Genomic DNA, 20,959 nt, shown 5'->3' with positions numbered 1-20,959 from the left:
AAAAAAAGCATTTTTTTATTACAAAAGAAATACATGTTTTTCTGATTGGTCTTCCTCTCCGCCACATGTGAAGCTGTAAGAGTGCGCAGTGGGTTGTTGGGTATTTGTTTGGGCTCTTTTCTCTTCTGTGAGGCCCATTATAAAGGATTTTCCAGGCCTTATTAGAAGGCCCACTTCGTTCCGCGGTTGATGTGTCAATGTACATAGAGAACTTCAAAAATATCTCCGTCTCCAAATTTGATGTCGTTTCAAATTAGAACAATATAATTTAGAAGGCAATATCATTTTCTACTTAAAAAAAAAAAGGACAATATAACATGAACTTAGTTCAATAGTAATTTACACATGTCTCTTATCAAGAAATCATAAATTCGAATCCTCTCACCCTCATTTAGTACTCAGAGAAAAAAAATTGCAAAACTGCCACCTATTGCTATGAGGAATGACTATGGCAAAAAAGAAAATTAAAAATTAATCTGAGTAAAGTAACGGTAAATGCATAAAAATGGTTAATAATGATTTCTTTTCTAATATGGTATAATGAGATCCAACATCGACAGAATAGTTGTTAAAAAAAGTAATGAAAAATATGGTATATCTATAGATAGCCACAACAAAGAGAAATATCTTAAGATTATCGTGCATCTAATATCTGTATAAAAACATTTTGACTGCCAAAAATAAAAAATGGCAAACAAGAAAAACATTCACTTTCTACTTACTGAATTTGTTGAGTTTATATTTAGGATTTTACATGTTTTAGTATCTAATTCATTCTTACAAGATGCTGTCATAATTTAAAGTAATGGAATAAGGTGATGTTATCTTCTGAAAACCAAACTCTACTTGGCTATGGCTTCCTGTTCCAGCACAGGGACTTTTTTCCATGTGCCCTCTAGTCCATTTATCTGTAGGGGTGGCAATGAAAATTCATTAACAGTCGAGCTTCCGCTTCGAATTTCTTTCAAAACTCGCAACGCAGACAGCGTGCTCTTCATATACACGCTCTCCATGTGCTCAATCTCTGCGAGTTCTTTGGGCATTCCGAGAAGCCCATCGCTGTTCGGGGTGGCAGTGGCAGATGCACTAGGAGCACAGCCTTCATCACCACCAGCTGCCTCGGCCAAGGCAGGCTGTTCATTTGCAGAGAATAGGCGGTCCAGCATTGCCTCACACTCTTTGACAAGCTTATAGAGCAGGTCTGTGGTGAAGAAGGGCTGCTGCAGTACCTTCTGTATAAAGGGTAGGCGAATGAGTGCACCAGTTCTTTTGTCATACTTCTTGAGGATTTTAGCTAGGCCTGTTGAAGATAAGAGGGCATGTAATTAAAACACAGAATGAGCATAAAATTTTGATAGTGGGCGGACTAATTAGGAAAAAAGCAGGGGAGGCATTTGGTGCATCCAATTACGTACAGATAATGTGCTAGCTTCTCAGGAATAACCATAGACACACAAAGAGTGGTCCAATAAATTAAAGATCCAAAAGCAATTATCTTTACAAAAAAATTTGGACCATACAGAGAAAAAGTCGGGTATCTCAACGCATATCTGGAAACTAAGGACTATCCCAACAACGACACCCAAAAGTTAAACGTGAATATGACAGCCAATATCCCTAAAGGTGTCCTAGTGGTAAGGACTTTGAATGTTTTTAGAAGATCTTGAAGGTCTTGAGTTCAAGCACTTGGTTGAAGACTTAATAACTTAAAACTCCTATTGCCGATTCCGTCTTAAGGGTAGGTGAAGCTTCCTTAAAGATTAGGTGAAGGGTAGATCGCGAGCGCAATACAAGGAGAGTGAGACTAGAGTATGTAATAAGCTAAATTGAGGGAGATTCACGTCGACAACAAACAATGGACAGAGTACAAAATTCCTATGATGTTCTTAACTATTTAAATGTTTAGGCAACAGAGAACAAGTCAGTAACTGTAGGAACCATGCAGTTACCTGTATAGTTAAGGGCACTGTAGTTCTCTAACAAAACCATCTCGCCATGGAAGTCAACGATCTCCTTCCGAATTTGTGTCAACTCTTCGTCATAGTCCTTTGTTTTAGCTACTCTATCTTGCAACTCCTGATAAATTTCCACACAACTTTGTCAAAATCTCAAAGCAGAAAGTGCAATAACGCCAACGTTTTTTACTCCCAAAAGTAAAATTCCACAAGTACAGCATATATGTAATTTAACCACATGCTTTACCTGGTCCTACTAAAATCTCAAACAAACTAAGTGGGTATCGTTAAAATGAATCTTGTGTTACATTATTCAAGGATTATTAGCGTTGCGCTTAAGCAGTTAAACAAGTGTGACTTTCAGAGCTTGGATGACGTATAAAAAAAACTCCAGATCTAGAGAAATAAAATAATGCAGCATGAGGATTATATGCATAAAATATTGCCGCAAACACACAAAATGATATATATCAGCCGGCAAGCACAGTCATGAACAGCCCCAGATGCTCTGGTAAGTGACAAAGTAGTTGCAACATGGGCCAAACGACTCTCTATTCTAGAGTCGAAAAGGAAGAAGATTGCAGTAAGCTATCTTTTACTGAGTTAGATTTTGATTAATTCAGCGCACATGGGCAAAAATAAAACAATTAACCGTGCCCTTTTAAAGCTACGTTTCTGGTGACGGGTCTTTTCAGTTTCTGGTGACGTCGTTGTTTAGTTCTGAAGCTACGTTTGGTTCGGTGGACTATTTGGTGGTGCGAAATCCATGGAGTTATTAAATGCTGGAAGATTTCACCGAGAAAAAACTGCTTGTACTGTAGGTGTTCAGCTAATTAGTGAAAAGAGTAAAGTTGAATTTGATCATTCTTTCAGGAGTTATAGAAATCAAAAGTTTCTCACATCGCAAATCAGTAGATGTCCAGAATGTCGAATGCGCAAAATCAAGTAGGTCAGTGGAAATCTCTGGACTATTCAACAAGAATCTGAGATTAAAGGGGAATGCAAATGTGCATACCTTCAATCTGATTATGTACTCCTCCTCCTTCTCGACGAAAAACGAATTGAATTTCTCGAGCTCCTTCTCCAGCAGCGTAACGAAATCAATCACCTCATTGGATAAGGCATCGGCGGCATCGGCGTCGGCGTCGGCGCCGAGCCTGGGCTTCTTGAAGGGCCTGTTGTGGGCGGTGTTAGGGTGTACAAGTTTGAGCTTCCTCTTGAGGTCCTTGTAGGAGAGGAACTTGTCCCGCCATTCGGGCAAAGTCTCTTCGATCTGGTTGCTGAGACTCTTCCCGAATTTCATGTGTGTGAAAAATCCGGCGATTCCAGAAGAGAATTGTGAGGTAATGGGTGAAAAATGGAGGAGGAGGAACTGAGGATGATGAGGGAGACGGTAATATAACCGCAAAGGGGCAGATTGCAGAGCAGAATATTCGAAGGGGTAGTACGGGAATATCCGTTGTATTTTCCTTTTACAATTAGCATATCTCCGGGTTTATCCCCTCAGAAGAAAGACAGAGCAAGAGAAAGGGAAAGAAGTCAAGTTTATTATTACTTTCTTTTTCTTTTGAATTGTAATTTCTTTTTTGAATTTTTCTTTTAAATTGTATTTTAAGTTTTTTTTTTTCTTTTCAGTAGATTGTAATTGAGGTTTTTTTACAGCGGGAGGTGGGAGGGATTTATTAACGAAATTTTCGTAAACTAAAGGAGCTTGCAAAACTCAAAGTAGACGAGGAAAAAATAAACAACTTACAACAAAAAGTACTATCTACAAAAGTAGCCATCATTTTTCAATTTTGTAACAATCAAGTTTTAAATGTCGATATCGATATCGATAGAAATATCGACGTGGATAGATATTTCTATAAAAATTAGAAAAATTAAAAAATCGTAAAAAATATTTAAATTAACAAATACACATTTTCATATTTTTAGATTAGTTAAAAATAATTAATATTAATATTATGTATATATTAATTATATTTTGTTGATATTTTTACCAATTTTGTTGTACTAGTGGAGGGATGGTGGGGTGAGTTTGGCAGGGGTATGGATTTGGAAACTTGGCTTCCTAAACATAATGGTACCAGATTGAATAGTATTTAATCCCATGGTTATTCACTCTCTTTTTTTCTTTTAACTTTTTTTAATTTAGAAAAATGAATGGAAGGAAAAAAAAAAAATAGGGCACTCCAAACACAGGCTACTCAGTCCCAAGCTACACATCCCTGCCTCCACATGCTGGCTTCTCAATTTCAGACATCACAACATCTCTAAATCTCAAGTCATGGATGACGATGTCAAACCGACACCCCAAACATCTTTTAATGAACATAGAGATAGAGTCCAAATAATGATATATCTGTCATAATATATTTATCATGATGTGATATGCCATTGACATATTTGAAAATATGGAACAGTAAAATTAAAATTAATAACTAAAATTTTGAAAATTCATATTTCAAATATTTTGTGATACAAGGAAAACTCAAAAGTTAATGTAAACCCAAATATTAATAATACAAATTTAAATCTTCATAAAATTTTGATAAATAAGATTGAATTTTTTTAGGGAAATATAAATAATGTTGATTTGGTTTGGTTGCACCCAAAATCGAATTCATGATCTCAACCCATATACCATGTCAAGCACATTATAATTTGTCATATTTTTTAAAAAGAAATGCCATATTAATTTTCTGTTACTAATATGACAAATGATATATTTTAATAATTCCTATAAATTAAAAAAAAGGCTTATTTTAGTCAAAGTGAGCATAACTCGGTGGTAATTGACACATATCTCCATGTGAATTCGAACTGATGTTCTGTTGCACTAAAATAATAATAATAATAATAAAATAAAAACCTATTTTAAAAAAGGTATGTGAACCAAATTAAAACTAAGACATACGATTTAACTTATTATTTGAAAAAACAATCATTTTTATTAAAAAAAAAAGTAGTTGAATTTAAATTTCATCTTTTTAATTTGAGCGAAGTATTAATTTAGCCTGACAAGTCATTTTTAAATTATGGTTTAGCCACTAAAAGTTAAATAGCCATATATTTTCTTTTATTTTTTACTTGTCAACTAATACAATTACCTAAATAAAACATTTTCAAGTGAAATAAAAGTAACCAATATGGCAATGAAGAGGACAATCGTGAAATTTGATTCAACTATATGAACCAAATTAAAACTAAATCAAAATGATAAGAATTTAATTAAAATTAAACACAAATCACAAACATCAAATTAAAATTGAGTACAAACCCTGGAGACTGGAGACCATATTGAAAATTTGTCCAAATTTTGTAAATCCACAATTTGTGATTTAACCGTAAAAATTTGTGAGGGGAATATTCTTGGTTATTGGCTGCAGCGAGAGAGGAGACCAATGACCTGTCTCCCAACTCGGATCACATGGGAACGATCCTATGCTAATCCAATCACATCCCACCACCCATTACCTTACACGTGTCCCCCTCTACCCACCCCTTCAATCACTCCTTAATTATCATCAATTTTTAATATTTAAAATCTCATTTTTATTCCAACTTAACTTTTAATTTATTTATTTTTATTTAACGGTAGAAACATTTAAACCTCCAATATTTAAGAAGAAAATGTCGTATCGTCTGTTCGATTTTCCCACCCCACATGTCGTTGAATTAAAAAAAAAAAGTTCTTCAATTTTGATTTTAGTTTATGACTTTTTTAAACTATGGTAGTTTTTGTTTTCACATGTTTAACAAGTAGATAATATGACATTAATTTTATGTATTAATGCATTTATGATGGTGTGAATTTGTTAAGAGTGCTAGTTAGAAGTTATTTACTGTTATAACTCAAATCAGTTTAGTGTTATATTCAGTTGTATTATTAATTATTATATTTTTCAACTTACCTATAAATAGATAATTGCTATTTTCATCACATTAAGGAGAACGAGGCTTTAGTTTTTGATGCAGCAAGTAGGGGAAAACAATTCTTAATTGTTGGTACCAAAAATAAAGCAGCGGATTCAGTAGCCCGGGCTGCAACAAGGGCTCGGTGTCATTATGTTAATAAAAAATGGCTCGGGGGGATGTTAACAAATTGGTCTACTACAGAAACAAGACTTCATAAGTTCAGGGACTTGAGAACGGAACAAAAGACGGGGGGACTCAACCGTCTTCCGAAAAGAGATGCCGCTATGTTGAAGAGACAATTATCTCACTTGCAAACATATCTGGGCGGGATTAAATATATGACGGGGTTACCCGATATTGTAATAATCGTTGATCAGCAAGAAGAATATCGGGCTCTTCAAGAATGTATAGTGAACAGTTTCTCTATTTCTTGATTTTCTGTTCGTGAAAATTAAAATCATTGGAGTTATAAAAGTTGATTGAGGTAAGTATTGGATGAATAAAACTAACATGAAGTTAAGTCATTTTACTCATTTGCTTGAAGTCGGAGGTTCAAACTCCAATTCAATTTACATATTTGTTGTATTAAAAAAAATATTTGATGAACGAATATTGAATTGCATAATTATGACAATGATCAACATAACTATTTTTTTAGTTTAAAATCTAAAATATACTTTTGAAAGATTAAAATAGAATAATCTCGAATAAATCTAACATTTTTAAAATATTACCATAGATTGTGCTTGGATCATAATCATATATATATATATGAAATGACACATACAAATAATTTTGTAATATTAAAATGTGAATAAATTAAAAATGATAGAAGAGAGAGTAAATCCAATAAGAAGAAACAATGGTGCTTTACAATAAATAAAAGCAAGCGCAATGCAAGATAAAACCATGGAATTTTGCATCCAGTTGTATCACTAATTGCTCTATAAAATATAAATATAATGAAAAAGTGTGTCGTATTTTTTTTAAAAACATTTTATCCCTAACTTTTCATTTGAATATGAAATTAAATAACTCATCTTCAATTAATTCAAAGCGTGAACCCATTTTGATAGCGATATGTACGAACATCAAGTTGTTATTTCACGTCCTATAATAAGTACAAATTATAACAACCATGTAATTTATTGTATTAAATTTTCTATTGAGTTTTTAAAAAAACAATCCTTGGAATTGAAAATTTATGGCCGGTTTGATGATGTTAGTGTTATTTTTTTTTCAATTTTCAAGAAATATAAGTATTTGGTAACGGTTTTTGTTTCTCTTTTTTTTCATATTTTTAAAATGTTCCAAATAATTTTGGAAACAATTTTATTGTTTCTAGTTCTTATTTTCAAATTTTCAAAAATATAATTAAAAGTATTATTTTATCATTATTGACTTCTAAATGCATAATAAATATTCAAAAATAAATACAACATAATATTTAAATTTAAAATTAGTTTTGTTAGAAAATTTTTAATTTTTTAATTTTAGACAAAAAAATGATTACCAAATATATTTATGTTTCTTTCGTCAATAGTCAATAAAAAAACAAAAAAAAAAGTTATTAAACGCAATTTAATGGTTATTTATTAGGAAAGGAAAATAAAATATAAAATATTATCCAATGAGCTTAAGATTATATTGAATTTTGAAACTTTGTCTTGACATTGAAAATAAGAGAAGGTTAAAAATTAAATTATGGTTATTAAATGGGGATTTTATTAAGTGAAGCTGTTTATTAAATATTTAAGTCTATAGTGTGATTAAATAAATTGTTGGAGAAAAAATTGGGAAAGAAATTGCGGAAATTATGTTGATGGGAAAGCGGAGATCCAAGTCCAACCAGAAGAAGAGTAATTCGAAAGGAATTTGGAATATCCAATAAATCGCTAACTTTCAACACTCGCGTGGTCATCATGACGTCACCTTTATAATACACGTGAACTAAGGGTAAACTTGGAAATTCAGGCAAAAGAATAACCAGCAGCCCACGTGGCACATTTTTATTAGTTATCTCGTTCACAAAAATCAGAAGAAGAATATTCTTTCATATATGCCTCCCCCATCTTTTGAAACAAAAAGTATCCTCTTCTCTTTTCCAATTATATGCCCTTTTTGTTGCAATTACAATTGCACCCAAATTTTCATTTTTTTTTTCCTTCTCTTTATTCTATACCTAAACAATTTTTAAATTTCGAGTTTTGTAATGGTTTATATTTAGAAGCACGAGAGTTACTAGTGATGTCAAGTGATTTTTAAGATTTTTTTCCCCTTCTTTATACAATTTTGACTTATAAATTGTGTAAGGTACACGGTTCAACTTCGAACGACAAAAGTAACTGATACAGATTGATTTGCTGAAAGAATATGCTTGAGAATACGAAGACAAATAAAAATAGTGAAAATGGATAAAATTCTCTTCACGTGGGTAAATGTAATTATGCAAACAACAAGGAGTGTTAGAGAGAGAATATTCTGTACCAATGGTGGCATCTTTTACTAAAATGCCCACAATTAATGGTCAAATCTCAACCGTCAAATCTGCCATTAATTTTTCAATCTATTATTTTTATTCTACTGTATATGTCCATCCCTCTCTCCCTTCCATCTATTTTCTAAAACATGTTATTTAATAACATAAGATAGTGAATCATTTTGTCAAAACTAATCTACACACAAATTCATGGTTGGAGGTATATGTCAATTATTTCTGAGTTATGCTCGCTTTAGTGGTAACAGTTACCTGTTTTTAAGTAATTTACCTCTTAATCAAATAACTTCTTCACTAATCAATTTAGGTTTATTTACGCTAGATCAATTTAAATTTGGAGTAAGAAACCTAACAAAATTGATTATCTTTAAAGAAAGAGTTTTTTTAACCTATAATTTTTTTGGATTTATTTAAGGCTGCTAAACAATGCATGATAACTTGACCATAGTTCAACTAATTAAAACATAAAACTTGTAAGTTCGAATCTCTACCCTTTCGTATATTGTTGTACTAAAAAACACTAAACAACACATTAAAAATACATGACTCAAAATTTTGTTTTAATTTCTCAAAAGAAAATTTTATGCTTTTTTTTAAAAAAAATAGTATAGCACTTGCCAAAGTCAGAAAATAAAATTTCGGTTTTGGATATAGTAATTTACCAAATAAATGAGGTACGAAAATTGAGGATAATGAGAATATTTTATAGGATATTCCAGTGAAAGATATTTCTAAACTTGTTTACTATTTAGCCTTTTGAGGTGGCAAAACTTTTATACAACTATTGTTGTAATAACAACTATTATTTTTTCCTAAAAAAAAAACAACTATTACTTTTTTATAATGATATATAAAGATGAAAAACATCACTTGAGAGTTCTAAATAATTTGATATAATATTTTTAATGATCGTCAAAACGAGCATAGTTCAATGGTGATTGACATATATCTCCAATCAAGAAGTTGTGAATTCGATCCCCCACCCCAACATTTTGTACTCTCTATATATATAGTGAATATACATATACTTCATTAATATGGACGTAGTATAAGGATGATGATAATATACATATACTCTATATATTTTTTAATGTGTGATATTTGGTGTATGTTTGCTCCAAATAAACCTTCATTTGGGTCCTAACTTCCTCCTTCGGGTATTACAAGTTTTGGGCCAGCCCTGGGAAATTGGGCCTCCGTCATGGGTTTTACCCCTTATTAAGCAAGAGAATAAATAAAACTTGCATACTTTTAATTAATTAATTAATATATATATATATATATATATATATATATATTTACCAATGAACATCCACCTTTCGTCTGTAAAGTGTATTTTCAATGCAGCTGAAATATATTTTTTGGTTTAGTACGAATTTGATTAATAGGCATATAAATACCAAGACTTGGTTACATGTAACCTTCAAACTAATTAACTAAAATAAATTCGTGGTTTCAAAGAAGAAAAAGAAAAATCAAAACAAATTCGTCAATCTTAACTCTCTATCTCCAATTAAGAGATCAAGAGTTTGAATTTGTATCTTACTTGTCGTACTAAAAAAAACTCTAACACCCCTTAAATATACTCCTAAATATTTGTATGTTTTTTTTCTAAAATATAATCGTCACATAATTTCTCATCATCTTTATTTTTGGCTGGCTACTCGATCCATCTTTACCAAGGCCAGAACTATTATCATATGTCATAACTAACTTATCATGCTAATTAGAAGCAGTTATTAATTAGATTAATCTACCAAGTACTTCTGACTTTCTATCTCTTATCAGTGCTCACTAGAATATACTCCTCTATATATATATTCAAAATACATACACAAAGAATATTAAAACAATAAAAATAAAAATTATTGAGACTTTATATGTCCTGTAAGATGTGACATTTAAAACTGAATAAAAAAAAAAAAGAGAGAGTTGGAAATTGCATAGGGAAGGGGCCGCGCGAACGCAGGCCCCCACTAGCACAAATTATGACGTAGGCTCTGCCACTTTGGGCAGACCTTGGGCGGGCACCCCTCCGAACGTGCAATGGAGGTCACCAGCGCGTAGGCCATGGGCCTTCGTGATCGACCATTCACCCCGTCCAGGTAAGTATGTTCCTCCTCCCACGTTTATCCCCTTTTATACCCCACTCCCGCCTCCCATTTCTCCAACTTCCCCGATGTGGGACCAACTCTAACTACACTTTATGATTTTACATTTTCTACTCGGATGGATTACTGTGCAATCATTTTGCATCATATACATATTCCACAAATTAACCAAACATCTTCTACCTAAACTTAGCTTGTCACGTTGCCCTATCAACCGGTGACCATCACTGGCGTGAAAATTCGCTGTGACAAGGCAACGCTTCTTAACCTCTCCCTGAAAAAAGGTGGGTCTGTTTCTCACAAAGATACGTAAATTTCTATGTAACCTAACTAAGTTCAACTCGACGTCAGTTAGGATTATGTTTAAATTTAGAACTTCGGAGTGTATGTGGCCAAACACACACGCAGATGCAAGGTCGTTGATTAGGAGTTTCTATAATCTTAGCATCAACGTACACCTCCCTAAATCTATTCCTAGATTAGAAAAACTTCTATTTGAAAACATATAGTACTAGAGAATGAAGAAAGTAAAACCGAAATTAATCCTCAACATACCCAAAGGTAGTACATTATATGAGGAAGATTTACATTTTCTACCCTTTTATTTGAATTGATGGACCAGAAATAAGATTGATTTTTTTTGTGGTATATATGAAGGTGTGGGCGACATTTCCAAAATTTCAGGGTAATTTAGTCCAAATGGGTCTAATCAGTGTGGTTGAAGGCTACATGGACCCCAATCAGCTATTATCATATGTTCAACTTAATGCATCCATACTCACATGCACTTTTAATATGATCATAAAAACTTTGGGTTTATTTTATTACAAACTTTTCCAAAATATTTGACAAGAACAATTATGTAGTTTGCTAGCTGGTTTGCAAGACGGTGCAAAATTTTCATAATTAACAACCCTACACCGGTCAACTGCGCCCTCCGGTTCAAGTAAAATTAAAGGGTTTGTATTCATATTTTCTTCCCTAAATGTTCAGTACAAATATCTTCCATTGCAAAATGAAATCAATAAACCATGATTTATATTTTTTGTTTTTTGTTTTTTTGTTTTTAAAAGACAACAACCAATTAGGTTTGAGATGACCCTTTCAAAAAATACTATATGGGAAAAAATTTATGTACGGTAGAGATGACAAATAGGGTGGGACACGAGTTGGGATGCATTCTCCATCCAACGTATCTCCACTTCAGTCGAGGAATCCTCATTTGGGGCAAACGGTGATCTTTTTGCGGAAAATTTTAATTATTTTTAGAATTTAAAAAGTAAAAAAGAGTAATAAATATACATAAATAAGATATACTTTACTGATTTTTTTTATTTATTAGTATAAATAATCTGTTTAAAAAATATATTTAATATTCTATTCAATTTAGTAAAATAACTAATAAAATATATGTATTGACTATTTAAATACTGAATTGGGAATAGTGTCGGGCCACAATGGAAAATGCATTCCTTATTCTTAGACCGGAGATCCTTATTATCACGAATGATAAAATTTTAAAGAGATAAAAAGAATAAAACTTTTTTAAGAGAAATTTTATAGAGAGGAAAATTAGAGATTATTTAGGGAAAAGAAATGAATGAGAGAAAATTTATAGACAAAACGAAAAAATTCAAAAGTTGAGCCACTAAATATTGTGGAAGGGAAAGCCACTTGCTAATGAAGATTTTGTTTTCTTCTCAAAAGAAAAAAGAAAATCATGGTTTTGTTTAACAAGAATTACACTCTATTATCAAACAAGTATGTTTTTAATCAAAAAAAACAAAAATAAAAAATAAGAAATGAAATTAATGGTTATAAGTAAGATCTTTGGCTGTTTAATTTAAATGATGCAGTGTTACATTATTTTTTAAAAAATCTTGAATGAATATGATCAATATGTGATTGAAATATATATATATATATACGTGGAGGTGAGGCACAGAATCACTGTGAGTTCCAACAGATATTGTACCTTATACAGATTTTGATTCTTAATTTCATGTACTTAAAGACTACACCTTGGTGTACAACAGGAAGTTAATTATTACAGAATTTTGAATACAAATTAAAACTAATTAATTAAACGTAATTTTGGTTTCCTTGTTCAATCTCAAACGGTTGGTCGAGAAAATCATCACAATTGATGTGAAGCAGTTCCTCCACCATTTGCAACGCCACCATTCTCTCTTCTTCATCCAACTCTGATCGAATCTCCGACGACGCTGCCACTGCAGTGGCTCGAGACTGATCGCAAGCCACCACAGCCCCGGTCGGAGAATCTGCATTGCCATGGACAACATGGTTCTTGTTGTTGCTATTTCCAAGCTCGACAGTCATGACCCAGTTTGAAGCCGACTGCTGCCCGGCACACTTGTGCCACACGCCGATGTTCGAGTTCTCAGTGTCGAGCCTCAAGCAAGTCATCGACGGGGATGGGGCACGGCAGCGCCATTTCTTGAGCTTGGCCTGCAGCATTTGGGACAAGCCCTTGGGCGCATCATCCTTGGTTGGGACAATGTGGGTGTCTCCATCGGGAGCTTGGGCCGTGGGAAAGTTGGTTTTGGCGTTTCGACCACTCATCAAGACCGCGGCCTCATCGTACGCTCTCGCCGCTTCCTCTGCGGTCTCGAAGGTTCCCAGCCATATCCTCCTCTTCCTGCAGAGGGTCCTCAAAGGAAATCTTTACTCACAATTGAATTGAATTATGAATTGATCATAAAATAACAAGTAAGAGAATAATGTATTTAAATGGAAGAAGAAGAATAATCAGAATTACAGTAATGGGTGTCGAATTTCAGAAACCCAAGAGCCCCAATGGCGCTGTCTGACACCTCTGAACTTCTTTAATTTGGCCATTGTCAGAAAGAAGAAGTACACAAAACAACACACACATGGATTACAATATAAGGGAAGATTTTGAGGTGAAGAAGGGATTGGATTTGATTGGATAGTACACTGTCGGCTAACTAAAAGTTTTTAGGACCGCAATCCCTTTATAATTAATCACTGTCACCTAAATCTCTCGCACAAAACAGTGGGAGAAGGACAATTCCAATAAATGAACCTTTTCCAATTGACTTATCAATCGCCATTACTAATGCTCTCTCTCTCTTTACATCGTTTTGGTTTGCTTCTCAATTGGGATTCAGCCAAGTGTTGCTCATCCAATATGGCCAAATCTCTCAACTTTACAATCCATATATTTCCATGTGAATGATAAAGTTTGGAGGGTGAGAAATTATTTGATGGGATTTGAGTTATATGTTTATTAGGTGAGAGAGTTGATGGGGTTTGTAACCTTTTTGAAGGTCGTTCTAGGTCAAAACCAACTGCAATGCTTAAAATTGTTCGAGAGATTATAATGTGCCTAATAGGTACGTTAACTTTTGCACTATTCTCTAGGAGACTTGATTTTATGCCTAATAGATTCAATACTTTTTAAAAAATGTATTAATAGGTCAATCACCTATTAGATACAAAATTCAAAGTCTAGGAATCTAATTAGACTATGTTAAAGTGTTAATGGATTTATTAGACACAAAATTTGAAAGTTTAGAAGTAGAAATTTTTTAAAGTTTAAAGACTAATTACTAAAGGTCACGTCACAAAATTAAAGTTACATTTAGGACCAATGATAAAATTATACATGTCCTAAATTAATTTTAAAAATCGACAAATCAAATTATGCCACGTATCTCTCTTATGGCCGTCCGATGAAATCAACTAATTTAATCAAAACACATTAATAGACTAGGTTCAAGCCCATGGTCAATTAAGCTCATGGCCCATATAAGACTCACCAAGACTCTATAAATAGAGGGGATCAACCTCATTGGCGGAGCAAGAAGAAAGAAGAAAGAAAAAGAGCCACGAAAGAGGAAAAGAAGAAGTCATAAGAAGTCAACAAGACTTGAAGGCTTAGAGACTTGAAGAGTACGAGACTTCAAGAACATTGGATATTCTCTCCCCAAGCAACAATACTTGAAAACTCCATCAATCTGCAAATAACTTCACCAAGCTGCAAAGCCGAAACACTTCACAAGCTACAAACTGAAGAACTTCAAAGCCGAAGCACTCCACAAGCTGCAAAGCCGAATAACTTCACGAACGCAAAGCCGAAGACTTCAAAGATTCTTCAATAAGCTCAAAGCCAAAGACTTCACAAGGTCTTCCTCAAGCTACAAGCCAAAGAACTTCATCAACAAGTTAAAATCTTCAACAAGCTTGAGGTCGAAGACTTCAAAGATCCTTCAAGAAGCAAGAAGTTGAAGACATCAACTATTGATTCAAGAACAAACACACGAGTCATTGAATTAAAGTTTACATTTGAGATAATTAATCGGAGAATCATACATTAAAGAAGTTCATAAATTTGAGTTTTCTCTTGTTGAGTTACTCGTCGAACAGACTCATTAAACACAAACCTCAAAGTTCAATGAGTAAATTTGTAAGCTAAGCTTAATTTTATTTAATAAAATAATAATTGAATTAATTATTGCCAAGGAAAAAGCGAAAATTTTGTTTCATAATTAATCATTTTGTTTGTTGTTATGTGTATTATGATATTAATTACGCAAATAGTTGGGATCAAAAGGTTTGAATGATTGTGAATTTGGAATTAATTATTATATGGTTTGATGGGAAGGCATCAAATGAAATGAAGTATAACTTGATTTATCACATTTTGAAAGAGAGGGAATATGTCACATCTCGGCTAAAGTTAAATATTAATTAATTAAGCCCTTTCTTCAAAAGAAAACTAATAATTAATTAATTAATTAATTAATTAATCAAATCTAATCTCTTCAAGAAAAAAAATTAATTAATTAAGCCAAAATGGTAGCCCATAATTAAGAAAGATACATCACGTATGTCATTTCACTATCCCTAATGCGGTTGAGCTTAAACTAATTATTTATTATTCGTGGATTTTAAAAATATGTGAAAATTTAAACTTGTATATCTTAATTAGTTGACTTATACTCGAGTTTAACTATTAAAGTAAAGTCTTTTATGTATATATTTTGTAACTGAAAAATATTATAAAATTTTATTCAATAATCTGTGAGGGTGGATAAATTGAACACTTCAACCTCAATATAATTAATCTCTTATCTTTCGAACTTTACTCGAATGGGATAACAGAAAATATTAATGAGTTACGAAGTAGTAGAAAAAATGCTTACATTTTAGAGGCAGGGATATTTATTTAAGGTTGAAAATGTTAGAATATGAATATATATAATTAAATTTATCATAAACCATCAGCTTAAACTTTTTAACTTTTTAATTTTTGTGATGATTTAACATGGTACCGGAGAAATATGCATGTCTTGTGCTAAGACCCTTGTAACGTCGTTTATTACCTATTTAATTAATATCGATTTACCAACCACTTCTTTTTAATGCAAACGTGTGCGAGATTCGAACTCATGACTTTTTAATCGAAAATAGTTGTCTTAAATAGTTGAACTGTGCTGCTCTAAACTTAAATATCTATATCGAGCAGCAGAGAAGAAGAGCCATTTTTTAATATACATAGTACTAATTTTTCATTAAATGCACCTAAACATATAGTGCATTAAAAGTATGAAAACTAAAAACCAAATTAGGTGTCACAATTTGGATGGGTTTAAGACTTTTCTCTCTCTCTCTCTTTTTTTTTTTTTTTTTGGACAGTTGTACCCTCTTTATTTTGTTTTCTATATATTTATTTCTTACATTGACATGTTACCATCTTACATATTTAATTATAACAATTAATTTGCCACGTGCTAAATTAATAAATTAATTAATTAAGCACAAGGAGAGGCATGGAGGGTCAAAGATAGTACTCTCTCAACAATTTATGGAGTTATGGGTTGCCTTCTCTTCTTACAACATTTTAGTTCAAACTAAACCAATATTACCATTGCAACTCAAATTTTTTTGTCTCAAATATGTGACCCATTACTTTGGTTGGGTTTCAACTTTTTTTTTTCTTTCTTTTTTTTTTTTTTTGTATAATTTCAATTGATCCTATAATTTAAGTTTTTTTAGTACAACATTGGGAATTTGAACTCACGAATTTTTTTTGTTAGAAATAAGTGATTTGACTAGTTGAACCATGCTCGATTTGGTGATCCTATAATTTGAGTTAGTTTTAGTCGATCCAAATACTTATTTTTGCCTTAATTTTTTAAATAAATATATGGTATAAGTTTAAATTTCTGTTGTGCGTCTCGCATCAGTATAGTAGAAATTGCTTATCGCAAGTATATGAGTCAAGTTTTAATATAGATGGTAAGTGAATTAATGCTGATATGGTCCTCTAGAATTGGTTTCTAGCTCACTCGAGTACCACAGATATAATCATTCAATTTTATTTAGAGAATCGAATCCGAATAAAAGCATAGAATCAAAGAAAATAAACACGCACTAAAATAAAGATAAAATCAATTGGGAGAAACGTGCTAAGGAATTGATTTCATCTATTGAATCTATGAACCAATTAATCAATTACTCCAGATTGAACGAATTATATATTTTATAGATCAATAACTCTCAAATCTCAACTGCCTCTCTCGAGCGCAAGCTAATTCTCCTTACCAATTATTGAAACCAATATCCCTATCTAATTTTTATAACAAGTAAAAGCTTTATTGAGCAAGTCTTTTAACAACCTCAAAAAGATTTCTAAATCTCCCGATCTTAAAACCCCTTTAGTTATGCATCCCAATTCTAATTCTAAACCATCTCCCCCTAGCGTAAGATTTCAAGTCTAAAATCAATCAATTTATGGCCGGTAGATTAAAGACATTAATCATAGAGAAGCATAAATAGAACATTAAAAAACATTCAATCAAGAAAACTAAATAATCAATCCATAAAGTTGAATGACTATCAATCCCTAAGATAAGAGATTTATCTTCTCATATTCAATGTAAAACAATAAAATTACAATGAGAATTTCATCACAAAACTCGAAAAATCAAGGGAAATGAGAAGAAATTAAGTTTGGCGTGTCAATCAATCGTTCCTAAAGCGACCTCCACGATGCCTTGAAAATCTCTCTTCTAAGCTCTCCAATGGTCTCATTGCCCTCCAAATTGGCTAAAAAGCCAAACTGCCAAAAAATCCTCTCCCAAACTCCTCCCTCTCGGCGGCTGCAAAACCCTATTTTTATAAATAAAAATTATCGCATCAGTGACATGGCGCTACACTATTCAGAAAACGCTAAATTTAAACTTCGGAGCGTCGTGTTATTCTCATCGGGCTTTTTTTTGGCTTGATTAAGTGTTGTAATGTCTTCTATTTCGCTCGGGCTATAATTTTCCTCTCAATATGATCAATTTATGTCTCGTTTTCTCTCAATTATTCATTCCTGCAAAATATATTTTATGTGCGTAAATAATGTCATAAAGAAACAAAAACTAACAATTAATTCCAATATAAGTCTAATGAATTGCAGCTCACAAATTGCTCTATCAATAAAGTTTGTTTTTAACTTTTTAACTTTAATTTGAATGATGATAATTCTGTAAAATTTTAAACTTTTAACAATATTTGAAGTCCACCATAGCATAACTGAGTAGATTAGGGTAACCATGAGCTTAAGAGTTCGAAATCCCACCTCCATGTGGTATACTGAAAAAAAAATATTTGAAAATGCATATTTATTTATTTATTTATTATTATTATTATTAATTTGTCATTTATGTAAATGCGGATTTTGATGTTAGTTTCCAAGTTTGACGTGGTTTCTATCATTAAAAAAAATAAAAATAATAATCCTTACAAAATTAATAAAAATAAAAAGGCCTTAACGTTCACAATGGGTTGGGCTTTCTAGTTTATTTCATGATCCAAAATGACGTTATGGGTGGGCTGGCCAATTCAAAACAAAACAAATCAACATTTACTCTTCACAATTGGTAGCAGCAAATTTAACACAATTTAAATAAAATTTTACAAAAATAATAGCTAAAAAATTTATTAAAATACTAGGAAATCAATTATTATTGTTTATTAATATATAGGTCCATAGTTAATCAGTAAAGAAAAAAAAATCATAACAAAAAATTAGGGAAAAAAGTTCATGCATCTAATTTCCTCTACTGAAGCATGAGTCACAATTTTCATGGATTTATTGGTTCAGAAAATAAATCAAGTAAGCTACGCATGATAAGAAATGGGAAAATAATGAAAATATATTGCATAAATTAATTTTGTTTATTGTTTAATTAGATAAGAATTCCATTAAAATTATTCTCAAGACTTCTATTCATGCATGGACTGATCACGTTCTCCAAAGCAAAATAAAAAAATAATTAAAAATTATTTATGTAATGAAATGCGTGCTAAAAAAAAAATATGCCTTAATTTCTTTTTCTTTCGAGTAAAAGATGCCTTAATTAATGTCATAATCAAAGATAACGGATATTTTGGAGGTTGCACATTTCATCAAAAAACATAGAATATGATATTTTGCCAATTCAATAGAGAAAATAATTTAATGGTCATAACCTTATCTAAAAAAAAAAAAAGAAAAAAAGAAAATTAATGGTCATAATCAAACTTCTTTTTCTTAACAAAAATACAGGTAGATAAACGAATATTCAAAATTTGTCTATTTATAACAATTATTTTTTTCCTTTTGAAGGATGCGAACCCGACTTTACTTTAATTACAAAAGCATAATGGAAATGATTGCAAATTAGCTCATACCTGACGGAAGGAAGGTTGTTTGATGATGAATTAAATTCTAGTTTTGTATTTCTAAACATAATTAATTTTGGCTCTCGCGTCAATGAAGAAAGTAGCGAAATGCAATATTTTTTTGTATAAATTACAAGATTCAGTGAACCACCGAATCTTCGAACGCAAATTGTGTCCCCACTCCACAGCCCTCTATCTTGTTGCTGAAAAGGTACTCAAAAAATAATAAAATAATTAAACTTAGTTTACCCGCAAATTTCCTTTTGTAGTCTTTTTATTATAAAAGTTTAATTAAAATTACCCGCAACTGTATTTGATTAAAAGGTCGTGAATTCAAATTCTCATCCTACAAAATTACAAAATTATTTGTTACTAAAAAATCATTAATAACTAAATTAAAAAATTAAAGTGAAAATTAATGTTTAAATCCTAACTTTTAAAATGTCTATTTTAGCTAATAATTATGTTTGTCATTGCTATCATTTTTTCCAGAGTTATTTTTTTAGTACCACAGATGTGAAGGTGAATATTTGAATATGCAATCTGAACAAATGAAAAGTAGATATCTTTAACTATTAAGTTATACTCATGATATTAATTATGTTTTTGTTGAAATCTGATTACTCGTTAAGCTTGGCAGGTTTGACAAAGTTTTGGGGGACTTGCATAGAGAAAGAAAAAACTCCAACGTTGAAGTCAGTAATGGTCCGAGCTATTCGCTCTCAAGATAAGCAGTCAGAATCGCGTACCTGCAGTCAAAGTTTGTCCATGTATTTATAGGCACCCCACCTACCAGTCGCTTTCCATGATCTCATTATTTTCAGCGCGAGATCTACAACCATGGCTAATGTGAGGTATTAAACAATTATGAGATGTTCCTCGGCTCAGCCCTTACTAGAGTAAGCTCGGTGGTACGATTTCCCAATCGCAAGACCTGAGGTACTATTCATCGGCTCTCGAGAACTCCTCTTCTTCTAACACATGGAAGAGGTTTCAATGCTGCCCAACAAATTGTTCAACGGATAGATAGTGTGATTTTAAATACATACACGAATAGGCCTAGTGGGACAGATAGATCATACATTCCTCAGTCAACCCTATACAAAAACCATTTAATGTTCCCTCCGTGAAAAAAGGAGAAAGAGATAAGATTTTAGTTAGACGAAGCATGGTAAGATTAGAAAAAAGAAAAAGATAGAATTAGAGGAGATCTTGCATATTTATTTACAGGTACTACTTGATTTACTCCACCTAACAAAATAGAATAGAAACTCTCGCAAGGTAATAGGGAAGTTCATATGATTGAGGTATTGCATTGTGGTAGATTATTTGAGTAGAGTGATGATGATACATAACAAAATTGTTAATTTGATTTATTAATTAAAAAAGGGTTAAAATGAAGCGTGAGAAACAAGTGGGCAGAAAGTGAAAGTGAAAGGGGCACATGGAACTTGCAGCATAGAAAGTCAAGGTAAATGAAAGGGAAAACATGAGAGAAATGGCATGTGATGTGATGGCCCTCAAGTTCAATTATGGCCTATGGAAGGAGATGAAATTTTCAAATAAGAATTAAATTTTAAGACTGTGTGAAGTGAAGGGATAGATAGAAAGGGACAGATATTGATCATTTTTAAAGCCTAAATACATATTCTACTCCTCAATGTTTGTAAAACTTTTCTATTTTTAAAGAAAAATTCAATTTAATTCTTAATGTTTTAACATTTTCTTATTTAGTTCTCCCTTAAAATTCGGTACAAATTTAGAGGAGGAAAAATATC

At 32.0% G+C, this 20,959-nt stretch overlaps 2 protein-coding genes and 1 non-coding gene across 3 annotated transcripts; all 3 read right to left on the bottom strand.

The window, feature by feature from the left end:
- Positions 1 to 681: 681 nt before the first annotated feature.
- Positions 682 to 3,466, bottom strand: SPX1 (SPX domain-containing protein 1). Its single transcript, XM_022289388.2, has 3 exons — positions 2,971 to 3,466; positions 1,950 to 2,076; positions 682 to 1,300 (listed from the first exon to the last, which is right to left on the bottom strand). Exons 1-3 carry the CDS (start codon positions 3,256 to 3,258, stop codon positions 843 to 845), a joined length of 873 nt encoding a protein of 290 aa, XP_022145080.1. The 5' UTR covers positions 3,259 to 3,466; the 3' UTR covers positions 682 to 842.
- Positions 3,467 to 10,318: 6,852 nt separating this feature from the next.
- LOC148210579 (U1 spliceosomal RNA) lies at positions 10,319 to 10,483 on the bottom strand. The gene has a single exon (XR_015792058.1). It is a non-coding gene; the product is annotated as a U1 spliceosomal RNA (small nuclear RNA).
- A 1,887-nt stretch (positions 10,484 to 12,370) lies between these two features.
- On the bottom strand, positions 12,371 to 13,420 carry LOC111014543 (ethylene-responsive transcription factor WIN1-like). Its single transcript, XM_022289323.2, has 2 exons — positions 13,261 to 13,420; positions 12,371 to 13,140 (listed from the first exon to the last, which is right to left on the bottom strand). The coding sequence occupies exons 1-2, from the start codon at positions 13,338 to 13,340 to the stop codon at positions 12,564 to 12,566; spliced, it is 657 nt and encodes a 218-aa protein (XP_022145015.1). The 5' UTR covers positions 13,341 to 13,420; the 3' UTR covers positions 12,371 to 12,563.
- Between the last annotated feature and the right edge of the window lie 7,539 nt (positions 13,421 to 20,959).

Source organism: Momordica charantia, assembly GCF_013281855.1.
Source record: "Momordica charantia cultivar OHB3-1 chromosome 6 unlocalized genomic scaffold, Mcharantia_2.0 BLBB01000006.1, whole genome shotgun sequence".
Classification (NCBI taxonomy): Eukaryota; Viridiplantae; Streptophyta; class Magnoliopsida; order Cucurbitales; family Cucurbitaceae; genus Momordica; species Momordica charantia.
The sequence above is the reverse complement of the archived record's forward strand: the minus strand, read 5'-3'. Positions and strand labels throughout refer to the sequence as shown.